This window comes from Sphaerodactylus townsendi, linkage group LG06 (genome assembly GCF_021028975.2).
Source record: "Sphaerodactylus townsendi isolate TG3544 linkage group LG06, MPM_Stown_v2.3, whole genome shotgun sequence".
NCBI classification, from domain to species: Eukaryota; Metazoa; Chordata; class Lepidosauria; order Squamata; family Sphaerodactylidae; genus Sphaerodactylus; species Sphaerodactylus townsendi.
In genome coordinates, this window is record NC_059430.1 from 118,654,212 (window position 1) to 118,680,434 (window position 26,223).

At 44.6% G+C, this 26,223-nt stretch overlaps 1 protein-coding gene across 1 annotated transcript in view; it reads left to right on the forward strand.

Annotated features, from left to right (window-relative positions):
• The window catches only part of LOC125435463 (alpha-tectorin-like), a 29,771-nt gene extending 26,509 nt beyond the window's left edge, over window positions 1–3,262 (forward strand). The window contains exons 16-17 of the mRNA XM_048501663.1: window positions 1,986–2,181; window positions 3,231–3,262. Coding sequence (XP_048357620.1) covers window positions 1,986–2,181; window positions 3,231–3,262 — 228 coding nt within the window. The remainder of the gene's footprint in view (window positions 1–1,985; window positions 2,182–3,230) is intronic.
• The last annotated feature ends 22,961 nt before the right edge of the window (window positions 3,263–26,223 follow it).

A 26,223-nucleotide genomic window follows, 5' to 3' on the forward strand; every position in this document is an offset into this window, starting at 1 on the left:
TAATAATAATAATAATAATAATAATAATAATAATAATAATAATAATAGTTCCAGAATAAGAAAATCCAAGGAAGCAGGACCCAACAAGGCTCTGCCTCCTCCTCCTCCTCCTCCTCCTCCTCCTCCTCCTCCTTCATCTTCTTCTTCTTCTTCTTCTTCTTCTTCTTCTTCTTCTTCTTCTTCTTCTTCCAGGGTCTTCAGGATCTTGAAATTGCCAGCCCAGTCAATGTTTCTATGCAAACAGTTGACCATTATGGGTACCTGAAGGCTGTGCTGTAGAATGTTTTTTCTCAAAAACTAATTTGGGCTTCTATAGTGTAATTTACACTGTTGCAGGAGTTGTTTTTCTTGATCCCCTGGTGTTTTGGCACAAGCCTTCTTACACGTACCTGGAAAAGGCACTGTAACACCCAACTTAGGGGAAACAATGCAATTTACTGTTTGGCTTCAATTTGGTTAATCGTTCGTTGTCCTATTACATGTGCCATGGTGGTCATGACAATTCTTCTCATTGGCAACAATGACTCATCTCACATTGGAGGTGGCATTAAATCCAAGCAAATTTCCAGGTTAAGAATGGATGGTATAAATCCAGCTTTTCAAGGTACCCAGTCTTCAGACAGCTGTGTGCAGACGTTGTTGGATATCCTTAGAGCAGCCAAAGATGAAGTGGAATATTCTTGGAGCCATTTTCTTCATCTTTCTACTTTGCCCAATTGAAGTGGTAAGGCTACGTGTTTTTTTTTTGCTTTTAGGGATGCCACCTGAAATGCTTTTTCCAGTAGCAACGTATAATTTACGAATTTAGGCCATAATATGTAAACCTATTTTTTTTAAACTATAGCTAAGAGTCTGATTTGTTATTTGATTTGCTTCTGATTTGCTGTTGGATTGGAACAGCCATGTTATCGAGCAGCCTCAAGCCCTTCGAGGATGAGAGCCTATAAAATTAATAAATAAATAAAATAAAGTAAAATAAAATACACGTTGAGAATAGAAACAACTTTGAAGAAAGAATGGGAAGTTTCAAGCTAGGGTATATTTAGGAGGGAGTTTGGTGGTTTCGCTTGCCAATTCCCCTACTTAGGAACCTCGAGGACCCTCAAAGTGTTAATGCCAGCACTTGATACCAGTGAATGCTACCACCCAAAGAAAAGTCCATAGGTTTGGGTCTAAGCGCTGAAATAATAAAGATATATAGTAGATTTCAAAAAAAGCATGACATATTTTTTTTTTGTAATCTAGGATTCCTCCAGGCTGGGTAAAGTTGGTGCTGATATCCAGCATACTGTTATCTAGCTGGCATTCCCTGCATCTGCTTTACCCCCTGTAATACTCTTGCAGCGGAGAGAATCAGGGCAGCTGACTAGTGAGGCAAAGCCCAACTAATATGCACACACACAATCTTTTCAGGCTAATCCTGTCAAGAAATCGCATGTTGCCACCTTTGTGAGGAAAATGTATCACTGTAGAGGCCTCATCACATTGTAAACCTTCAAAAATTTGTTTTAGGGTTTCCTCTGTGCGGCGATGCGGTGCTGCACTTCTATGCTGCTTAGGCAGGGAATACTTGGATGTTGGATTAACCATCTTACTTCAGCTGTTTAAGATAAAATAATGTTTCAGTTCCAAATAGATCTTCATACCCTCAGTCACTTCCTTCAAAGGGGTGAGCACATGGATCTACAGACAAGTAGCTAAGCCACCCACCGCACCACTACCTCAGGGTATCACACTGGGCTGAAGCAGAGCAAGCTTTGGGTTTCTCTAAACCCTTTCTTGACTCTGCCAATTATAAATACACACCCTCAGAGACTCTCCAGTCCCATATCCAGGTGAGGACTTCTCAGAGACCATAACCAAGCCCTTTGTGTGGTTTTAGGATTGTCCCTGGCTGTTTCTGCTCGGCCACGCTATGGGGGTGCGTCGGCATAAATGACGCCAATGCACCCCTCTGGGACTGTTCGTACGGAGGGTCCTGGTAGAGGCAGGAAGACAAGCACTTGAACTGCTTGAAGGCTGTGCCGTCCCCCAAACGCCTTACCGTCCCTCTGACCATCCTGTGCGTCGCCCAGGCCAGGGGACACGCATCCCTGTCCTGCGTGACAGCTTTGGAGTTGCAGGGCGGGGGGGGGGGCATGTCCCCTGGCCTGGACGACAAGCTGGAAAGTCGGAGGGATGGTAAGGCATTGAGGAAGGGGGGAGAATAAGCCTTCCATCCATTTCAGGGAGCAAGGTTACCAGAAACAGCAACTTTAGCAGCAGCCCAGGGGTTGCTTGAGGCTGCTGCCGCCCATCGATGCATGAGGCCGTAAAACCACTTCCCAGAGACAGTTTTTTTAGCATCCCTAGGATGCTGTATTCCACCCATCTTGAGAACAGCCCCTGTGAATAGGTCTCCCCCTGGACTTGAGACTTCAGGTATCCTTATGGTCTCCCTGGGCTTGGAGATTCGGGTGTACAAAATCCCAGTTCTGGCCTGAATGGCAGTGCATTCAGAACATCATTCAGGACAAAATAAGCCTGAAGATGTCCTGCCCGAACAGGAATGAATCTGAATGCAAGGCATTTGGGGCTGGCCATCAGGCCAGCATTTTAGGGTCTCATCCAGGGGATAAATCTGATGGGAGTCACCCAAGTTTAATTGAAGTTTGATTCAGGGGGTCCAATGTTGAGTCCCTCAAAGGGCAACCCCATCTCCTGTTAGCTCCCATTGGAAACAATGGGGGGATGGGGGCTGCCTTTTGGGGATCCATAACTTTGGAATCCCAAACCAAACTTCACCAAACTTATTAGTATCATCAGGAGAATCTCTGGATGAGACTCCAAAATTGTGGTGCCACTAGCTTTAAAAATGCAACCTCCTGCAGACACAAATGCAAAAAAACCCCACACCAAAAATACAAAAAAAAAACACCCTGGACAGACTTGTTTGGGTATACAGATAATTTTATGCCCAAATAAATCCAAATCTGAATTTTACCAAATTTCTAGGGTATTGACCAAACCTAAGTCACCCTGGCCACCCTGACTTTTTTCACCAATACCTGGCTACCAAGCCTCTGGTGAATTAATCTTTTTTCTCTCAGCTTTTGAGATAACTTTTTTTTGTTTGTTTTTTTCTGGCACTCCCTTTCATAAACTGTTTTCTGCCTTGCTTTGGCTTTGATAGTTTCTCTCTGACTCTCAGATGTCTCTCTGTTTGTCTATGTCTGTCCCTATCTTCCCAGGTGAGCACACACCCTCTGGCCCTTATAGCTAACTGGAGCCTAGCAGGCCAATCAGGGGTTAACTCATTGTGCTCCTGTTCTGTCAAATTAACCCTTTTTTCCCCCATTGCCCATCACACACCCATTTCCCCTTCCTTTTGTTAAATTACACCCACGAAATACCAGGTGGTTTGCAATTCTTTTGGATGCACTGGCATCAGCACTGTTGAGGAGCAGTAGCTGGAGCTGTATGGCCCCGTGGTGACACCTGGGAGAGGAAAACAAAACAGAATGCCTCACCAGAGCTCCAGAGGTTTCTGTTTGTATAGCCTAAAGTGATTGTGGAGAAGGCGAGGTTTTCAAGGTGCCAGCCCATGTATCCACTGCCAGGTGCTGCTCCACTATCCAGGTGCAACCATATCCACTACCTTGGGGGGCAGGGTCTCATGGAGAACCTGACCATCAGCTACCACCAGCTCTAACCATCATAAGTCCATTCCTCACAGGCCAAGAGACATGAGTGTAGGACATTATATAACCCATTTTGGGGTCAGGACTTCACAAAGGTCCTGCCCCCAAAACAAGTTTGCCTTGTTTATTTTCCCCCAACCTAGGTCTTCTGAAAATCACTAAACAAGTGATCCTTTTTGAAAAACCCTGGGTTGGAGCTGCTCTTGAATGAACAGTCAATCAGGAAGTGCTTTATTTCCCTCCCTTCGACCACATCCTGCATGGTCAGAAAGAAGCCATCTGCCATTGCTCAGCCATTGCAGGGATGCCCCCCTTTTTTTAAAAAAATGTTGCATCTTGCAGCTGCATAGCTATGCAGGTGCAGCCAGTCATATCATGGGACACTGGTGTGACTGGTGTGTGTGTGTGTGTGTGTTATTATTATTGTGTGTTTCATTTCAGCATGCCTGTATAGCTATGCATGTTTCGCAAAACAATTAAAAAAGAAGCATTTCCGTGTGAAGGGGTGACAGTAACCTGGATTGCTCCGTGGTTTCGAATCACTGTCTGCACCAAACCATGTGAACAGGAAAACAGGTTTCTTTATTATGACTGCTAACCATTATACATTTGCTGTGCGGAAGGGACCATTACTTAGACTCACTCTCCTCTCCCATTCACTGACCCCACTGACTGCAACGACATTCATAAGGAATCAAAATTCTGCCATTATTGTGGAGCCAGACAAGACTCTTGCTGGGGGGAGGACAATTAAGGGGGCCAGCCCACATCTGCATTATTATCTTTTGCTGGATCCACAGACATTTTGGGTCTCCTTATAAAGCTCCAAGAACCAAGTCATTGACGTCTTAGTTTTCAGCAAAGCCACTTGGATGAACTATGCCAAAAGTGTGTCATTCCCAGCACACTAATCTGATATTTTAAAGATGTATAGAAGATTTACCAAAGCATGGCAGAATATCTTTGTTTTGTTTTTTTAAAAAATCTAGGGTTCCACCCACTCAAATACTGCAAATCCTGTGAATTGTTAGTTGCCATCCAGCAGGCATCCCCCCCCCTTCCATTTTACCTTTTCTACTCTTCCTTTTTTTAAAATTATGTTGAAAATTATCATTTTCCCTTCCATGTATTGTTGAAGGCTTTCATGGCCAGATTCAACCGATTGTTGTGGGTTTTCTGAACTGTGTGGCTGTTGTCTGGTAGATCTTGTTCCTAACGTTTTGCTTGCATCTGTGGCTGGCATCTTCAGATTGGTTCCCCACCCTGGGACATGGACAATATATGCCCTACGAAGCATTCCCTTCTCACTGGACACAGTGTGTAACAGACTTCCCTTCGTGATTTTCTGAAGATGCTGGCCACAGATGCCAGCAAAACATTAGGAACAAGATCTGCCAGACCATGGCCACACAGTCTGGAAAACCCACAACAACCATTTTTCCTTCCCTTGTTTGAAGCTGTAGTATTCCTTCCCCACTTTTCCCCCTCATGAAAGGCTCTTATTGTGATTTGTTACAGGTCCAGTAGAATATTATTTGTCAAAGTTTTAATGTGTATTATTTGTTAAGTTTTAATGCTTACTTCTATGATATCAGCCACCCTGAGCCTGGTCTAGTCAGGAAAGGGTTGGTTAGAAAGTGAATAAACAAACAGTTAAACAAACAAACAAACAAAATGATATATAATGCCCTTCATAAGAGGAAACAGAATATCCTTGCCAGATTTAGTCATTTAGAACTTTAGTAGTTGCCTAGAGTTGATAATTCTGCCATGGGAAATTTCTGAAGATGGGGGAGTTTGCTATCTGGGAAGGGCAGAGTTTTGGGAGGGAGCTCCTGTAGACGGGGCTGACATCAGGTCCTGCAATGTCACAAAGAGATCAAAGATTAACTTTTCCAACCCTTCCCCTTCCTGTGACGTAATTTCCTCCTACCAAAATTCAAATTTAAAATATGGAAATTTCCCATCACACATGGCTCCACTCTCCATACCTTAAATCACTAGTAGCCTTTACTAATGGGTATTTCATGTTTCACTATGCCATTGCACAACCTTTTGTTCCTAACTATCATGGCTGCTATCCAGCAATGCTGTCTTCAGACTAAATGGTGGTACATCCTTAAGTTGTGAAGTAAGAGCTGTAGCTAAGTGTCAGTCCCACCCCCACCACCCATTCAGACAAGGGGCCTTTCCCCACTTCCCTTAAGCCCCGCGCTACTCGAGGAGAGTAGCGTGGGGTTCCTCGGCACTCCCCACTGAGGAGAGCGGTGACAGCGCATAGCCGCGGCGAAGCTTCTGCTGTTAAGCCCCTCAGCACACAGCATCCCAGGCGCTCTTCTCAGCAGTAGCACGATGGCCAGCCCTTGGAGAGCGTGAGAGGATGCGTGGGGACTGACGAGCACTGCGCCTGGGATATGCTGCGCGCTGAGAGCAGCGCGGGGCTTAGAGGGGAAGGACGAAAGTGGGGAAAGGCCCAAGAACTCACTTGATGGTTTCAAGGATTTTATTGAAGACATGTCAAAGACTTAAGAAGACAGTTCTGAGGAAAAGGGCACCAAGGAGTTGATGATATGGATAGCAAGTACCTCCCCCCCCACATAGGTACAGAGGAAGATAGAAGTGTCCCGCCTGGAGGCCTTTTCTAGCAGCAGAACTCCAAGGCCAGAGAAAGCAGATAGCAAAGTACCTGCAAAAGTGAGAGCACTCCCAATCAACCCCCTCCCAATAATGTCATTCTGACATTTCTGTCCCATTAAAGACCCCTTCCTTGGTTTGCTTGGACAGGCACAATGGAAGGCTTTAATGAGGTGCGGTGCATGAAATGCAGTCAGCATTCACCCACTCATTCTGTCCAGGTGAATAACCTTTCCAAGAGACTAAATATTGCAAGCAGTTGTGACAGATGCAAGAGTCCAGCACTTCTTGGATTTTATAGTGTTTGTCACCATCAATCAGAACTGGAGGAGGAAGTGTAGGTGCAGAGTGCCACACATCTGAGGTTGCGGCTTTCTTGAGGAGGCTTCAATGAAAAACAGGGTGTAATAAACCACTGGTGGAATTCTCAGAAGGATTTAAAGCCCTGGTCAGTAAAATCCCTGACTGGCCGGAGCAGGTTTTAGTTCATGCGTTCAAGGTTGCTCTGCACCCTGAACTCCGCTGCTGGTCACTGAAGAGCGCTAACCCAGATACACTTATGGAATGTATCATACTAGCCAGTGAGGCTGAATTGAGAATGATGGATGCTCACAACTATGAGCAGCAGTGGCTAAGAGTTCGTGTATCCAATCTGGAGGAACCGGGTTTGATTCCCAGCTCTGCCGCCTGAGCTGTGGAGGCTTATCTGGGGAATTCAGATTAGCCTGTACACTCCAACACATGCCAGCTGGGTGACCTTGGGCTAGTCATAGCTTCTCAGAGCTCTCTCAGCCCCACCTACCTCACAGGGTGTTTGTTGTGAGGGGGGAAGGGCAAGGAGATTGTCAGCCCCTTTGAGTCTCCTGCAGGAGAGAAAGGGGGGATATAAATCCAAACTCTTCTCTTCTTCTTCTTCTATGATAGCAAATCCACCGTCTAGCCACTGGCGAGGACATGTGGCCCTGGCGGGGCCCTGCAAAACCTCTGGAAGAAGCGCCACCAAAACTGAAGAAACTCCATATGCCCGCTGCTGTCAGCTGGGTCTCTGCCTCTACTGTGGGGAGAGTGGTCACTTGGCTGCCACCTGCCCAGCCAAACCGGCAGTCAGAGAAAGTAGATTGAAAGTGCATTATTCTGCATGTGTGGAAGAAGCCAATGATAATGCAGGACTCCTTTAATACTCTCCTCGACTTCTCTTCCTTTACTCCGCTAGGTAAATTTCATGAATTTAGGGAGGGATCTAATCACTTTTTCCCAGTTCTGTGATAGTTATGGTTTGGGTCTGCTTCACAGAACACGTGTTATTCCTGCAGACAAAACAAAAACAATAAATAAATGTTTGACATTTTCTAAATCAGAACCTTTTTTTTTTGCAATCCAGCGTTCCAGTTGCAGTGGTAAGGTGAGTATTACACATCCTGTGTATTGACTCTGATCAGTAATGTTCATAATGGAAACCAGATGGTCCTTTTCAGATTTGTCGGGCTCCCCTTCCAGGGTATCAAAGGGGGTCCCTGATGCCGTCCCTCCTATCCCTTCCTGGGTGCCGATATCCCCGGCCTCACCCAGGTCTTGGGGGGGGGCGGTCTAGTTGTGTCAATGGTATCTAGGGCCTTAGTGTACAGGGTGGGGAGGGTGGACCTAAGAAATCCACTCAGGGCCTGCCTGGCCTGACCAGCCCAGAAGAACAGAGGAGCCTGTGTGCTTCACAGGACTCTCCCTCTACACTCCTAGCTTCACTCACTCTTCCCTCCTCCTTCTCTTCCTCTCGCTTCCTCTCGTCTCCCCCTTTACTGAGCTCCGTCAGCCACCTACTCCCCCACTTGCTCTCCCCTTTCCTCCCCTCCTTGGCTCTCCTCCGGCTTTCTGTCCCACGTCCCTTCCACGCTATCTCCTGCCTCCTTTCCTTCTACCCAACAACCCCGCTGTCCCGCTGTTAGGTAAATGTGCTGAATTTAGGTAGAAATGTAATGTCTTTTTCCTAGTTCTGTGATACTTATGACTTGTGTCCATATAACAAAACAAGTGCAATTCCCTGCAGACAAAAGAGAAACAATAAATATATGTAGGAGATTAAAAAAAAGATATAATATCTTTTTTTTTTTGAAATCCAGGAATCTGCTTCCAGTGACGGAGTGAGTATTTCACATCCTATATATTGTCTCTGATCTACAGTGTTCATAATCGAAACCAGAAGGTCCTTGAGAGATTTTGAAAATCTGATGTCATTATTCAGTCATTTGTATATATTTTTATTTATATCAAAAGACTTTTAGACCTGTTTATTTAAAATGTGTAGAACATTTCAATGCTGTCTTATGTCGATAATTCTGGAATGGAGAATTTGTGAAGACATTAGTCTGCAGCATAGGGAGGGCAGAGTGCAGGGAGGGAGCTCAGGGGGATGTGATAGCTGTTCCTGCAATGTCAATCCAGATCACAGGTCAGCTTCTCCAACCCTTCCATTTCCTGTCAGAGCACTGACCAAAATTCAAATCTGAAATTAAAATTTCCCATCACATATCACTTCTTCCTCCATGTGTATATCACTCTTAGGCAGAGGCATATTTGCCTAGGGACATAGGGTACCCCATGTCCCTGGGCATCCGCCCATTTGGTTACATGGGGAGCACAAAAATTTCAGGTTCGTGTGTGTGTATTTTTGTATTTTTTAGTGTTTTTTCTTACTTTTTGGCCGGCAGGGGGCGCATTGTTTAGGCCAGTGGCACCAACATTTCAGGATATCATCTGGTGACACTCCTGATGATACAAGCCAAGTTTGAAGAGGTTTGGTTCAGGGGTCCAAAGTTATGGACCTCCAAAGGGGGTGCCCCATTCCCCATTGTTTCCAATGGGAAATAATCTTAGATGGGGCTACCAATTTGAGGGTCCATATCTTTGGACCCCCTGAACTAAACTTCACTAAACCTGGACAAAATCATCAGGGTAGTCTCCTGCTGATAACATCCAGGTTTGCTGAATATTGGTTCAGAGAGTCCAAAGCTATGGACCCCCAAAGAGGGTGCCCCCATCCCCCATTGTTTCCAATAGGACTGATAGTAGATGGGGCTACCCTTTGAGGGTCCATAACTTTGGATCCCCTGACTCAAAAATCACTAAAACTAGGTAGTATCATCAGGAATGTCTCCTGCTGATACCACCCATGTTTGGTGAAGTTTGTTTCAGGGAGTCCAAAGCTATGGAACCTCAAAGGGGTGACCCATCCCCCATGCTTTGGGAGCTAATAGATAGGGCTATCCTTTGGAGGGTCAATAAATTTGGATCCCCTGAACCAAACTTCACCAAACCAGGGTGGTATCATCATGAAAGTATTCGGGTTTTACAGGCTGTGCGGCCATTATCTGGTAGATCTTGTTCCTAACATTTCGCCCGCACGGAGCCGCCTCTTCCCCGTCCCTCTCCCACTTACCTCGTCACCTTCGTCGCCCTGATGTACTCCTAAGATCCGCCCACACTGCCCTCCGACCTCCAGGGGTCGGAGGACAGCGAGGGAGGGTCTCAGCAGTCCAGTAGAGCAATGAAGGTGACGAGGTGAGTGGGAGAGGGACGGGGAAAACAGCGTGTTCCCGATGGTGCGTTCGCACCATGCCGGCGGGAACGCGCTGTTTTCCCAAAAACCTCCCTCTAGGAGGGAGGTTTTTGGAGGCGGCCTGATGCCAACCTGGCGGTGGAGGAGGGGAGCCAGGTCGGTGCTGCTGTGTTTTAGCAGCGCCGCCTGTGCGAACGATTCCCTGGGGACAGTGTTTTTGCCGTCCCCAGGACGCCATAAATGGCCCGTGCAGAAAGGGCCTCTGTGATACACCTCTTGAAGATGCCAGCCACAGATGCAGATGAAACATTACAAACAAGATCTACCAGATCACAGCCACGCAGCCTGGAAAACCCACAACAACCAACATTGAAAGTGATGCTGTTTGAGTTGGGGGTGTACCCTAAAACAGCATTATGTTCAATGTTTAAACTAGGGAGCCCAGATTCTCCCTTTAAGGTGGATTTAAAAGGAGAATCTAGGTTCATAGAATCTAAACTTTCTTTGATAAAAGTGATGCTATGGGGGGGGAAGGGGGGGGGGGGAATCCACCCTGAAACATGTTGTTTAAAATAGGGAGCCCAGAGTCTCTCTTTGAGGTGGGTTTAAAAGGAGAATCTGGAATCTCTAATTACAAACAATGTTAAAAATGTTCTTCTTTCCTAATTGGATTCCCCCACCCCACCCCGAAATAGCATCACTTTCAATGTTGTTTAAACTAGGGAGCCCAGAGTCTCCCTTTAAGATGAATCTGAGCTCCCTAGTTTTAAACATATTGAAAGTGATGGTGTTTGTGGGTGGGGTCCACTTTAGATAGCATGTTTTCAACTAGAGAGCCCAGATTCTCCCTTAAAGGTAGATTTAAGGTTTGAGTCTGCTTAACAGAACACATTTATGGTTTGAGTCTGCTTAACAGAACACATGTTGTTCCCTGCAGATGAAACAAAAAAAATAAATATGTGTTTGAGATTTTCTACAACATGACAGAACATTTTTTTTGTAATCCAGTGTTCCGATCCCAAAGGTGAGGTGAGTACTGCACATCCTGTATATTGTCTCTGATCTGTAATGTTCATAATGGAAACCAGATGATCCTTTTCAGATTTTGAAAATCTGTCTTCATTACTAAGTCATTTTCTTTAAAGTGTTTCATTTATTTAAATCACTTTTAGACCTGTTTACTTAACACTCTTAGAACAGTGCTAAGAGATGTTGTCTTGGGTTGATAACTCTGGAATGGGGAATTTCTGAAGACAAGCTTCTGCAACCTGAGAAGGGAAGAGTTTGGGGAAGGGGCTCAGGGGAATGTGATAGCTGTTCCTGCAATGTGACATCCAGGTCACAGGTAAGCTTCTCCAAACCTTCCACTTCCTGTCTGACCAAAATTCAAATCTGCATCTAAAATTTTTCCATCTCATATCACTTCTCCCTCCATGTCTCAAATCACTCTTAGGTTCCTTCATGGCTAACACATGGCTAACATGGCTTAGTTCAGGATGCCATGCTAACCCATTTATCCTAATGGTTTGGGTGCTTTCTAATTGTTCCTACCTATTCAAGAAACCCACCTTATCCTGATAAATGCTAGATATGGCCTAAGCCAAGGTTTGGTGCACATGAACACCAAGATCCCTGGAGCACTCATCCTTGTGTGCACCAAATACTCTTAGAAAGTTGGCGGTTTCATGTTCATGGCACAAAGCTGACAGTGATTTAATCTAAAGTATTTATTTTACAAATAATGGAATATTATTCTAACAACACAGAAGGACTTGATTTTGACTGAATATAATAGAGCTCCCAGACTGAAACTGTTCCTGTGCTATCGAAAAGCTGGTGGGGGGGGAATGAAATGACATTGGATGTGGTGGAAAGGGTGTGGTAGTATCCATGCCATCAGCACTGTAGAATTTATCCTGGTGGCCAGCCACTGTAGTGCCAACATTCAGAAGCTTGGTTATTCGGTGCACGGCTGCTGCCACAAATCCCTGCGCCAGCATAGAGTAGATTTTCTCTGGGTCTAAGATAGTTGTTTTCACCATGGTTTCTAGATAATTTATTTATTTTATTTATTTTATTTATATTTTAGATTTATAGGCCGCCTCTTCCCCGAAGGGCTCGAGGTGGCTCAACAACATGGCTGTTATTAACAGCAACTCAACAACATAACGTAAACATTAAAACTCCGGCAGCAATTACATATAATTAAAACAATCCAAGCCATTCAACCCGTGATAAAATAGTTCAAACAGGTTTCCGTTCCTAAAGGCTAAAAGCAAGGGAAAAGAGGAAAGAAGAAAGGGAGGGAACAGGTGGGCCCAGATGGAGTCACAGCAGGCCCAACCGAGATGACAAAGATGGAAATTCGGCAGAGTTTCAGTGCGGGGCAGTAGAACAGCGGCCAGCCTCTCCAAAGGCCCGGTGGAATAATTCTGTCTTACAGGCCCTGCGGAACTCGCCAAGATCCCGCAGGGCCCGGACTGATGTGGGTAAGGTATTCCACCAGGCTGGGGCCAGAGCCGTAAAGGCTAGTCTTGTGCGTGGGAGTTTGTCTTTTATTTGTTTTTGTTGATTCTAAAAGGGACTGTTTCATTACTGGACTGTTTTGTATGGTTTTGTTCGTTTTGCTCTTTCGTTAGTTTTGTTTCACTTTTTCCAATTTTTTTTTTACTTGGACCACATCTTTCTGCTTAATAGAGATCCTCACCTCCATTGTACCTTTGCAGTCACCCTGGGAGATAACTTAGACTGAGAGTTTGTGATTGGCCACAGGCCAAACTCCTGCAGCAGAATGGGGATTCACACTTGGGTTTCTCAGTTTCAATTTTGGAATGATAACAACTTAAGTGTATTTCATGGTCATTTCCCTTTGTTTTTATGGCAGACACCCCTTCCTTTTCCTTTGGGTTTTTTCCCTTCATTTCTTATACAAATGGGCACAGAAGGAGTTATGCTGTCCCTCAAGCATACCAATGTTGCCTAATTTCAGGCCCTTTCTGCATGGGCCAAAGGGTGCTTCCCCACCGGCAGGAATTCTGCCGGTGGAGGGGTGGGGGTTGTTCGCACGAGAGTGTGCGAGCGGCCCCCGCAGAGGCCGGCGCAGGAGAGGCGGCTCCACACGGAGCTGCCTCTTCCCCGTCCCTCTCCCACTCACCTCGTCGCTATCATCGCCCTGCTGGCCTCCTAAGACCCGTCGTTGCCCACGCTGCCCTCTGACCTCCAGGGGTCGGAGGACAGCAAGGGAGGGTTTTAGGAGGCCAGCAGGGCGATGACGGCGACGAGATGAGTGGGAGAGGGACGGGGATAACAGCGCATTCCTGGCGGTGCCATTTGCACCGCGCCGCCCGGAATGCACTGTTGTTCCAAAAACCTCCCTCCAGGAGGGAGGTTTTTGGAGGTGGCCTGACACCCCCCTGGGGGAGGGGGAGGGGAGCCAGGTCAGCGCTGCTGCGTTTTGGCAGCACCGCCTGTGCGAACGGCTCCCTGGGGACGGCGTTTTTGCTGTCCCCATGGCGCCGTTTATGGCCCATGCGGAAAGGGCCATAGACAGCTAGAGAAAAATACAATCTTTTGAGGCAAGGAAAGGCACTCATGTTTCATATTAAATTCAAAAAGACAATTGATAAGAGACATTCCAACAAGTAAGACAGTCAGTGCTGTAACCAAGAATTTAAAGAACTGGAGCACAAGGAAGAGGCAAACTGACAAAACAAGAACATATGATTGCCGAAAAAAATTCAGGCATCCAGACAACCTCAGAGCAGCAAGACAATCTTGAGATTGCTGCTCTGCAATTTTTCCTATGGCTCTTCATTGCATATGAAAATCACCAGGTTGTCAGCAATAAAAGTCATAAAAAACTAGTTTCAAGACAGAATTAAGAAAAGATTAAAACAGAACACAGGATGGAAAGGAGGAGCAGTGAGAAAATATCAAACATTAACATCTTCACCTGCTGCAGTAACACAATGATAATGCAGGACTTCTTTAGTACTCCCCTCAACTGTTGTTCTTTTCCCCTGCTAGGTAGATGTACTGACTCCATGTAGAAGTCAAATAATCTTTTCCCAGTTCTGTGACGGTTATGGTTTGAGTCTGCTTAACAGAACATGTGTTATTCCTTGCAGACGAAACAAAAACAATAAATACTGTTACTGTGACCTTTAATAGGCATAATTCAGATACACAAAATGAGTATAACACATACAATGAACAGCAAAATAATCTCTATAAATAACATACAGCCATGGTGTCCCATAAAAGAAAAGAAAATATTCATACAAATATTAAAATACAACATAGATAAAATAATGAAACCAATTAAAATAGCACATAATCAATACATACACTAGACTGCAGTGTAGTTAAAAAACCTTATTTATCAAAGGCTAACACTGTTAACAGAAATATAAGGCCCCTTCCGCACATGCAAAATAATGCGTTTTCAAACCACTTTCACAACTGTTTGCAAGTGGATTTTGCCATTCCGCACAGCTTCAAAGAGCACTGAAAGCAGTTTGAAAGTGCATTATTCTGCATGTGCGGAATGAGCCATAGATACTAAAGTGCCTCAAGGAAAAAAGATGCACATTGAAGCCTTTAAAAAAATGCCTTGAGCGGCAAAAAGGTGCTCTGAGCATATCTTGGGGGGAAAACTGTATTGAATGTTCTGCCTAAAGGAGATTGCAGGGGAGCACTGCGTGCATAATAGGCCGAAGTCTCATCTGATGCCAGATTTGCAGTCTCTTGGGAACCAAAAGTGGTTCTATTTCCCAAAGCCCTTTGGGTCTTCTGCCCCACCATAAGATTGCTGCTCTACATTTTTCCTAAGGCTCTTCATTACACATGGGGGTCACCAAGATTGTGAATAATAAAAAGTCATGAAAACAAGCTTCAAAACTGAAAGAATTAAGAAATTATTAAAACAAAAATGCATCATGGAAAGGAGGAGCAGTGAGGAAATGACATACATAAGATAAGAACCTTCACTTGCTGCAAGACAGCAACGATAAAGCATGTCTCTTTTAGGACTATCCTCAACTGTTGTGGTTTTCCCTCTGCTTGGTAAATGAATGGAAATTAGGTAGAAATCTAATCTCTTTTTTCCCAGTTCTGCGATCCTTATGCTTTGGATCTGCTTAACACAAGTGTAGTTCCCTGTAGACAAAAGAACAACCATAAATATATGTAGGAGTATTGTCGAAGGCTTTCATGGCCGGATTCAACCGGTTGTGGTGGGTGTTCCAGGCTGTGTGGCTGTGTTCTGGTGGATCTTATTCCTAACGTTTCGGCTGCATCTGTGGCTGGCATCTTCAGAGGTGTATCACAGAGGGAAGTCTTAACAGACTTCCTGTGATACATCTCTGAAGATGCCAGCCACAGATGCAGGCAAAACGTTAGGAACAAGATCCACCAGACCATGGCCACCCAGCTCGGAAAACCCACCACAACCATATGTAGGAGATTTTTTTTTAAAAAAATGACAGAATGTCTTTTTTTTTGTAAACCAGGATACCAAAGATGAGGTGAGTACTGAACAACTTGTATATTGTTTCTGATCTGAAATGTTCATAATGGCTACTAGAAGCCCTTGCCAGATTTTGAAAATCTGACTTCATTATTCAGTGATTTGGTTATTGTTTATTTATTTCAAAACATTTTTAGACCTGTTCATTTAAAAAAGAAGTGTAGAACATTTTAATGTTGCAGTTGGTTAATCTGATGTGAACCTTATGGTTTGGGTCTGCTTAACAGAACAAGTGTAACAATTCCCTGTGGACAAAAGAACAGCAATGAATATATGTAGGAATTTTTTTAAAATATGACAGAATTTTTTTTGTAAAACAGGATTCCAATGATGAGGTGGAGCGTTACGCACATTTTATATAATTTTGAAAATCTGACTAGATTTCATTAAGTCATTTGGTTATTATTTATTTATTTCAAAATATTTTTAGTCCTGCTTTATTTAAAATGTGTAGAACGAACATTAATGTCGCCTTTGGGTTGATGACTCGAATGCGGAATTTCTGAAGACGATCCAGTTTGCAGCCTAGGAAGAACAGAATTTAGGGTATAAACGCTCAGGGGAGTGTATGTGATAGCCGGTCTTGCAAGGTCACATCCCAGATCGCAGGTCATCTTCTCCAACATTTCCAACTTCCTGTCAGAGTGCTTCATCTTATCAAAATTCAAATCTAGAATTTTAAATTTCCCATCTCATATCACTCCTCCCTCCACATGCCATAAAAAACCCTCATATGCTTCTACATTGGATTCCATTTTCACAGTGTGGGGGGCCAGGACCTGCGTCTCTGAAGTCCTACACAGCTGAATTAGATTTAAAGAAAAAAACTTAAAAGTTAGAAACCACCCAAGAAGCAGTTTTGAAACAGAAGATAAGTTTACTGGACAGCATGAAGTATCTCACCAGGGTGTCCCCTTAAGTAGAGGAGGCACACCCTTCATACAAAGGGACCAATTTTACTATAGATAATAAAAATACAGATGTCAGCTAACAGAGTCAGTCATGCATATAAGATTTTACGCATTACAATCCATGCTACCCTTTCACGTGCATACAAGCATGTACTTTCAAAATCCCATTGGATAGATCTGTCTCCTGTCACATGAAGACAGCCTCTTATCTCTCATCGTGTCACATTCCTTCTGTTACTCAAACGCTAACATGCTTGTTAGCTCATATGCACCTCTACCCATATGCAAAGGGCTGCAATAAAACTAAGCTTCTGCCTCCAAGAAAAACCTGTTTTCTTAGTTTTTTCTCCCAGAGAGATATGTCCCTTAAGGTATGCAGCATTCTGACATTCCTTAGGATCATAAAACTTCCCTTTTCCCCAAGTTTGAAATGTTAAAACATTTAAAAGATTTATACGATGATTCTAAAACAGTATAGAATTATAGTGAAATACTAATCATATGTAGTCTCTCATTATCATTTCTGTGTTCATTTAACTATATAGAAAAACACTTTTTAATTTAACTAATCACATTCATGTAGCTATTTCTGACAAAACAAAAAAAGACATAAAATGCATATGTCTGATGTCAATCGTTGGCCCCCCTTTAGTGACAAGATCCTAAAGATGTTATCTTTTGCTTGCCTGCATAGTCACTCAACAAGCTTCTAACATTCCTTTGACCTGCTGCAAAACATGCAGGCTTCTAGTCACTTATACAGAAGCACCCATTTTGATTCTTAGGATCTTTTGGTTCATATGAACTTCCATATTCCTTGATTAAATACAATTTATAGACATTCTGGCCCATCTCCACAACAGTATGCAGTGCTAACCCTTTTTTCTAATGATTTGGTTGCTTTCCAATTATTTCCACCTGTTCAAGCAATCTTCCCTATTCCTGCTGAATGCTAGCAGATATGGCCTAAGCCAAGGGTACTCCATTTTGGTGCCTCTGAACACCAAAGCTGTCCTTGGCACTCATCCTGTTGTGCACCAAATGCCCTTAGAAAGTAGGGAGTGATTTTTGTTTTCATGTTTCTGACCCCTTCCACAAATGTAGAATAATGCACTTTCAATCCACTTTCCACAGTTATTGTTTGCAAGTAGGATTTTGCTGCCCCGCATTGCAGTAAAATGCAATGAAAGTAGATTGAAGAGTGCAGTATATGATAATGCAAGACGCCTTTAAGACACTCCTTGACTGCTGTTCCTTTTACCTCCTGCTAGGTAAACGTACCAAATTTAGGTAGAAATCTAATCACCTTTTTTCCCAGTTCTGTGTTACCATTATGGTTTGAGTCTGCTTAAGAGAATACGTGTTATTCCCTGCAGATGGAACAAAAACAATAAATATATGTTTGACCTTTTCCCAAGGCATGGCAGAACATCTCTCTTTTTTTGTAATCCAGTGTTCCAGTTGCAGTAGTAAAAGTGAGTAATACAACTTATCCTGTATATGATATCTGACCTATAATGTTCATAATGGAAACCAGATGGTCCTTTCCAGATTTGCACAAAATCTGTCTTCATTAAGTCATTTTTTAAAAAGTGTTTAATTTAATCAAACACTTTTAGGCGATTTTACTTAACAAGGCATAGAAAATGTAAATGTCAGTTTGATTTGAATAACTAAGTTTGGATTGATAACAGCCTGAGAATGGCAGAGTTCAGGGAGGAAGCTCTGGGGGATGGTGATAATCAGTCCTCCAATGGCACATCCAGGTCACAGGTCAGCTTCTCCAACCCTTCCACTTCATGTGGGGCGCTTGCTTTTGCCAAAGTTCGAATCACTGAAATTTAGAATTTTCCACCTCATATCACTCCTGTCTCCATGCCATAAATCTTGCTCTTAGCCTTCTTCATGACTTAGTTCAGTATGCCATGCTAACCCATTTATCCTAATGATTTGGGTTGCTTCCCAGTTATTACCATCTATTTCACAATAATGCTAGATAATGTCCTAAGCCAAGGATGTCCAGTTTGATGTCCATGAACACACCAAGGTCTCTGCAGCACTCATTGTGGTGTGCACCAAATGCTCTTAGAAGTAGGGTGTTTTTTTTTCATGTTTATAACCATGCTGACGAGTGACTGGTAGGTTTGCAAACTTGGTTTTAGATTGTTTAAGGTGGTGTTTTATTTTGGTAAACTGTGCTCTGGGGAGATGTTTTTTATTTATTTAATTTACCGGTAATGTTATTTTTTATTTTTTGAGGCCAGAACTTTTTTCTGTCAGGTTTATTTTTTTTTAAAATGTACTAACAGCAACAAAACAAGTTGCAGGGAGAGATGGAATGGCCCTATGAAGGAGGGAAGCTGAGCAAGCATTTCCCCATATGGTGTGCTTTACCATGGTCGAGAGCAAGCCCTCCCTCCCAATGTTACTCCAGTGAGCATAGAAGGCTTGTATGGGGGGTGGGGGGGGAATGGGGTTGTGTGTGGTGGTTGAGTGGGAGGGTGGAGGGCATAGAGTTTTAAGAATTCATGTGGGAGTTATGAATTTGTTTTGGGGGGTGGGAAGAAGTGTTGAAAAGGCTGCTTGAGGGTGGGTGGAAGCGGAGGGTTTTGGTGGGGATCAGTATTTGTTGCACCCAAATCTCCCAAGACTAGCATTGAAGAATAACAGAACATGGCTAGATGCATTGTCTTCTCTTAAATACTTTCACTTGCCAGAAAATGACTGGCTTAAGCTGATGAAAGCTTTATCAGTATTCTCTCATTTCTCTCTGGCCTTCTGGAGCTCTGGCCCTTTCCGCACTGCGAGAAGAAGCCCTGCACCGGCAAGGGAGTCCTGCGGTGGAGGGAGATGGGGGGCGTTCACGCGGGGGCGTGTGAGCGGCCCCCGCAGAGGCTGGCGTGGGAGAGAAAGCGGCTCCACACGCAGAACCGCCTCTTCTCCTGTCCCTCCCACACTCACCCTCGTCGTCCTCACTCGTCGCCCTGCTGGACTACTAAGACCCGCCCTCCCAGGGGTCAGAAGGGACAGCGAGGAGGTCTCAACAGTTCGGCAGAGCAGCGCAGGACAAGGAGGTGAGGTGGGGACAAAGGGGAAACCAGTGTGTTCCCCGCGGTGCTGTTTGCATCGGCGCCCGGCGGGAACATGCTGTTCAGCTCAAAAACTCTCCCTCCAGGAGGGAGGTTTTAGGCGACTCTGACGCCCTTGCATACTGGGGAGAGGTAGAGGAAGCCAGGTGCAGTGGCTGCTCGCGTTCCTCAGCAGCTTCTGCCTTAATCTTCGCGAATGAAATTAGGAGGCCGGCATTTTTGCCGTCCCTAAAGGCGTCAATATTTGGAAGCACGTGCTGAAACTTGGCCTCTGAGACCCTAAGCTAATATTTGCTCCGTTGGTTGCCATCTTTGAAAAGTAATGCCCACACGCTCAACCAATGTTTGCACCTGAAAGCAAGACTTTTCCTGGTTTCCTGTCACAAAAAGGAGATTGCCAAAGCATAGCTGAGCAACAATTCTATAGAATCACAAAATTGTTAAACCATTACCAATTGCTTTTAAAGAAAAGTGCAGAAGGAGTCCTTTGTGATAGAAAGTTAATACAGCATATATACATGTTCTGTCCGTTCCAAAAGATACACAATAATATTGTTCCAAGACCCTTCATGATTTTTTCTGTCACTGATATGTGTCATGTTAATGCTCATCCCTTCTGATTTGTTTTTCCATGTTGATCGCGAGTCCTTTATGATAACATTTTAATACTGTAAGCCTGAAAGCAGGATCATGCTCTCTTTTAGCCTAAGGCTGACTTTCAGAATAGTAATAGGAGTCAGTGATAAAAGATGGCCCAAAGGGGAGGAGGAGGGTTAGGGCTCCAAGCAGCCGAGTTTAAGCTCTAAGAGATCTTTCTAGCTGCCTTGCATTCACATATATGACAAAGCAGAAATCAAAATGCTGTCTCATTCTGTTTGTAATACAGGGAACCACAGGATTGTTGGTGAGAGTATTGCAAGTCCATGTATATTGTCTGTATGAGCCACAATGTCCTTCCAGATCATGACACTCATATATAGTTATTTAATTATTTGAGAAATGTAATATGTTGTATTTCCAAACAAATGCTTTGGAGGCTTCTCAGAAGCAACTTTTTCCCAAAAAAGGGACAGCCCAGCTTACAAATTGCCTTGCCAGCAATGAAAAAAAAACTAAAAACAAAACCCAGCATCAGGACATACAAATAATAATAGTAGTAATAATAAAAGAGTAGCCAGCAAGAAACAGTTGGGCCTTTGGATGAACAAAAGAAATAAATGGATGGCTAAAAAGCAAAATGGAGAGATGGCAAAGAAGCTCCCCCCCCCACCCTCTGTTTACTGTGGAAAGATATGAGGCATATAAGCAGGCAACAGACTCTATCTTCAGGAAGGAAATCTGAAAAAAAAGCATCCAGTCAAATTAAGGTGGCAGGAGATGACAGTCCTAGACCAACAGGGAAAATTAAAACAAATACACCTCTCCATTCGCGGCAGTTCAATTCCATTTATTTCCATACTAAAACCCGATACATTAATTAAAATCTAGAAAAATGCTATATAACACTAGGATCAAACAATGAGTTTGATTATAGAATTAGAATCCAGCCTTGTTAACCTTCTAGTTGTGTAGGATACTTGTTCTCCAGACAAAATTTGGTCACATTCCATGTATTTATTTCCAAAGGAAAGTTCAAAAGTAGTATAGAACTGCTTTGATTTTCCTGGGGTATTTGCTTCTAGCAGCTAGTATGATCCTATTTGCAATCCAAATGGTACTGCAATAAGAGCTTTGTAATAATACATGCTCTAATGTCTCAAAGCTTTCCCATTCGGCATGGGCATACCCATTACTCTTAAGGAACACAAATGTGTAACGATGGTTTGAATCCTAACCCGAGAGTGCGGCAGCCTTTTAACACCCACAGAGCCATTTGGACGCATTTTTTCCACTGGAAAAGAAAACGCACTTTTGGGTCATAAATATTTTTTGACATTTAAAATGAAGATAACACTGTATATATATATTTTTTACCTTTACGGCTTTGTATAAACAATTTATAGTGTGTTTTATAAAATCCCTGAAGTGCTACAGAAAATTATATTTTTGTCGAGAGGCTTTCACGGCCGGAATCACTTGGGTGCTGTGTGGTTTTCGGGCTGTGTGGCCGTGTTCTGGCAACATTCTCTCCTGACGTTTTAGCCTGCCGTGACAACATTCTCTCCTGGCGTTCATACCATGTCAGAGGATCATGAAGCATCCTCTTGATGCCAACCACAAACGAAAGCTACTACTAAACTAAACCACCTTTCCAGCCCAACATCGAGAAAATCACTATTTTATTCCCCAACGAAACTCCCCAACTTTCATCTCTATTGACTATGTAAAGAACACATTTTGGACATTTTGAATTCTTAAAAAATAATAACAGACCTCCATGTCTGGCATGGAGGATGGGCTCAACAGCCATTACTGAGCATGGCCCCCTGCCCTGGTCCCACAAGTCCCAGCTTCTGAGAATCTACCCCCAAATGTCCTGGGATTTGCCTGTCAGGAGTTGGCAACCCGCGACAACCATGGCTGAGGATGATCCCAGCCTTCCTTCCTTCCACGATCTACAAGCTTACCCTCCACAGGCTTACTCTGAAGTAAACTTTCCAAGATTCACGTGCATTAAAACATTATGTACTTGGTCTTGTAAAAGCCACAGGGAGTCTCATAAAGTGGGAGTCACACAAGGATTAGGACTGAAGTTGATACTAAATTGTTCATGATCTGGAAACAGAGGTGAACAGAACAGTGGCCAGGTTTGCAAGTGACACAAAATTAGTCAAGATGAAATAGGAAAAAAATACAATCCAAGATGACTGAAGAGCTCCACGAATATCCCCACAAGTTGGATTTGTGGGGAATAATATGGCAAACAAAATTCAGTAGGGGGCACTGTACAGCGATGCACATTGCAACAAAAACTTCCAACTTCAAATACATTCTAATGCTGAGTTTGCTGACACACTGAGAGGGAAAAATGATCTTGGGATCATACCAGATAGCTCAATGACAGTGTCAGCCCAGTGTGCTGTAGCAATGAAAAAGGCAAACTCTATGACCCCTTTTGCACACGCAAAATAATGTGTTTTCAAACCACTTTCACAACTGTTTGCAAGTGGATTTTGCTATTCCGCACAGCTTCAAAGAGCACTGAAAGCAGTTTGAAAGTGCATTATTCTGCATGTCGCTTGAGAATAAGGAAACTATGTTAGGGTTTTGCTAGGAAAGATATTGAGAATAAAACATGCCAGTATATGCATAATTCACTCTATACAGATCTACGGTGTGGGTTTATTTGGAAAACTGTGTGCTGTTCTGTTCATTGTATCTAAAAAAGGGCATGGCAAAGCTGGGAAAAGTTCAGAAGATGGAAACCAAAGGGAGAACATTGGGGCTCCAGACAGCTAAGTTCTTAGAGACTTTTCACTGAACTGCTCTGAATTTAATTATATAACAAAACATGGACAAAACCCAGTCTTTTTTGTTTTAAAATAGAATGTTGGGGATCTTTTGGTGAGTATTGCAAATCATGTCTATTGCCTGTGGCTTATACAATGTTCTCAGATTTTGACTATCATGCATTGTTTCCCCACCCCACAAAAAAAAAAAAAAGTCAACAAGGCACACTTGGACCTTTGGATGACCAAGAAATTAACTGATTGGTAATGGAAGATGGGGAGATAGCAGAAAAGCTCTTCTCTGGTCCCTGTGAACAGTGAGGGGTATGTACCCATGTCACAGCTGCTATTTTCAGGATGAAAATATGCCAAGAACTAATGAAGTAAAATGGAGGTGGGGAGAAAGAAAAGTTCCTAAACCTCTCAGGGGAAATTAAAAACCAGTAGGTATCCAGTGCTTGTAGGATAACAAATGGGACAACCTGGATATGGCACTCATCCCCTTTTTGAAAGAAAGAAAAAAAAAAGGTCAGAGGAGACAGTTAGTGTAATTTCTATCCCAAGCAAATTAATGGAAACTTGAATGAAACACGGAATTTTTAGGCAAATGAAGAAACAAAGCCTGCTAAGGGGAAATTAACACGGGCCGTTTCCGCACGGGTGGAATATGGCGGCATGGGGAAGGCAAGCGTCCCCAGGCGCCATTCGACCACAGAGGGGCACAGCTGCATCGCCCAGCCCGGCGCCCTTTGCGCTGCCGACCGCCGTGAAGCCGGCGTTTCCCCAGTGCGCTTAGAAGTGTACTTGTTGGGGAAACGCCACCTTGAAGCTGCTGCTGAGCGAACGGCAGCGGCTTCAAGATGCCTCCCCCCACTCCCTCCCAGCACTCCCTCCCAGCACTCCCTCCCGGCACTCCCTCCCCGACTCCCTCCCGGCACTCCCTCCCGGCACTCCCTCCCGGCACTTACCTTGTCCCCGGGCCTCCTGTGCGTCGCCGCTGGAGCAGGTGCGCAGGGCCAGGGGGCGTGTCCCCAGGCCTCAGCGACGTGCCGGAGGCACGGGGACTCGCCAGGTCAGCCGGGCGCCAGTGCTCCGCGGCACCAGCATCCTGGCTCTTTCCAGGACCGTCCATGTGGACAGTCCCAGCGTCGTCGGGTCGGCGCAAAATGCGCTGACCTAGCCGCTTCCGCCTCCGTGCGGAAACGGCCATGGCTTCTGCAAAAAAAAATAGTGCTTCTCACAAGCCTTTTAGGGCTCTTTGGCTCATTCCGCACATGCAGAGTAATGCACTTTCAAACTGCTTTCAGTGCTCTTTAAAGCTGTGCGGAATAGCAAAATCCACTTGCAAACTGTTGTGAAAGTGGTTTGAAAATGCATTATTTTGCGTGTGCGGAAGGGGCCTTTGAGAAAGTTAACAAATTATAGATACAGGTGAGCTGAAATACATTATGTACTTGGTCTTGTAAACGCCACAGAGAATCTCATAAAGTGGGAGTCTCACTAAGATTAGGACTGAAGTTGATACTAATTTGTTCATGATCTCGAAATAGAGGTCAACAGAATAGTGGGCAGGTTTTCAAGTGACACAAAATTAGTCAAGATGAAATAGGGAAAAATGCAATCCAAGATGACTGAAGAGCTCCAGCAATATCCTCACAATTTGGATTTGATTTTACCAAGGTGGTAAACAAAGTTCAGCTTGGGGCACTGTACATCAATGCACATTGAAACAAAAACTCCCAGCTTCAAGAATATGCTAATGCAGTCTGAACTTGCTGATATTGAGAGGAAAAATGGTCTTAGAGTCATACCAGATAGTTCAATGAAAATGTCAGTCCAGTGAGCTATAGCGGCTCTCCGATGCCATCGATGTTGTTGCCCCCCGGCATCCTCTACGCCCCCACCCTCAGCGCACCCCGTGGTATACGGAGGAGTTGTGTCAGATGAAATGGGGTCTTAGACGACTAGAGCGAGTATGGAGGAAATCTTGCGACGAAGCTGCGCGAACATCTTATAGGACGCTTATGAAAGCCTATGAGATGGCGACGAAGGAAGCGAAGAGGGTTTTCTTCTTCTCCTCCCTCGCGTCCGCTAGCTCCCGCCCAGCTCAACTGTTTCATATAATTCGGTCACTGACCTCCCTGTCAGAGAGGTCATCAAATTCCCAATTGGATATCAGCTGTGAGGCCTTAATGAGCTTTTTTGCGGATAAGGTTGCATCGCTCCGCCATGACCTTCCACCTACGTTGGCTACAATTAGTGAACTAGAGACTCCCTTGCCGTCTTCAGGCCCTTGTTTGGCCCAGTTTTCCTTGCTCTGTGAAGCCGCTGTCGACAGGACCTTAGCTGCTGTTAGACCTACTACCTGTCCTCTGGATCCGTGCCCATCTTGGCTGGTGAAAGCCTGCCGAGCGGAGCTACGGCCCCATCTGTTGAGTATCATCAATAACTCCCTTGAGCAAGGAGTCTTTCCAGATGGGCTGAAGGAGGCAGTGGTCCACCCACTCTTAAAAAGACCATCTTTAGATCCGGGTGATCTGGCCAATTACCGCCCCGTCTCGAATCTTTCGTTTCTGGGGAAGGTAATTGAGAGAGTGGTGTTGGAGCAGCTTCAAGGTTTCCTGAATGATGCATTGGCGTTCGACCCCTTCCAGTCCGGCTTCCGTGCTGGGAATGGGACGGAGACTGTTCTTGTCACCGTCCTGGGAATACGCTTCATTATGCAACTTGACCAGGGCGGATTAGGCACTGCTGAGTATTGTTAAGATCTTACCGCGGCGTTTGATGTATTGGTCGACCATGACCTTTTGAACCACCACCTGGCTGCCTCCGAAGTCACGGGGGCACTGTCCTTCCAATGGATTGCCTCATTTCATTTCTCGGGGCGGAATCAGCAAGTGAGGTGCGCGGATGAGGCACCTCCCCAGAAGTGCCCGCTTCGATTCGCGGTGTACCCCAGGGGCATTATTATCCCCGCTGTTATTTAATAGTCCTACATCGACCCCTTGCTCAAGCTGACATTACGGAGTTTTGGGCTATGCTTGTCACCAATATGCGGATGATACTCAGCTCATTCTGTTGATGGAGGGGGGAGCAGCCACCCCGGCAGCTCTACAGCATTGTTTGGAGGCTGGTGCAGCTGGTTGGTTAGCGACAGAGCAGGTTTAAAAACTGAATCCATGTCGAAGATGGAGATCCTCTGGCTGGGCGGCGAGGGAAGGAGAGGAAGATGTTTCAGCCGCTGAAGTGTGGGAGGGTCACATTGGCACCGACCCCTCTGTCTGTCTCGCATAACCTGGGGGTCCACCTGGATTCGTCTCTATCAATGGAGACTCAGGTGGCCCATATAACCCGGGTTGCTTTTTTCCACCTTCATCAGGCCCGGCGGCTGGCCCCCTTTCTCTCCCAGACCGACCTGGCCACAGTGATCCATGCACAGCGGT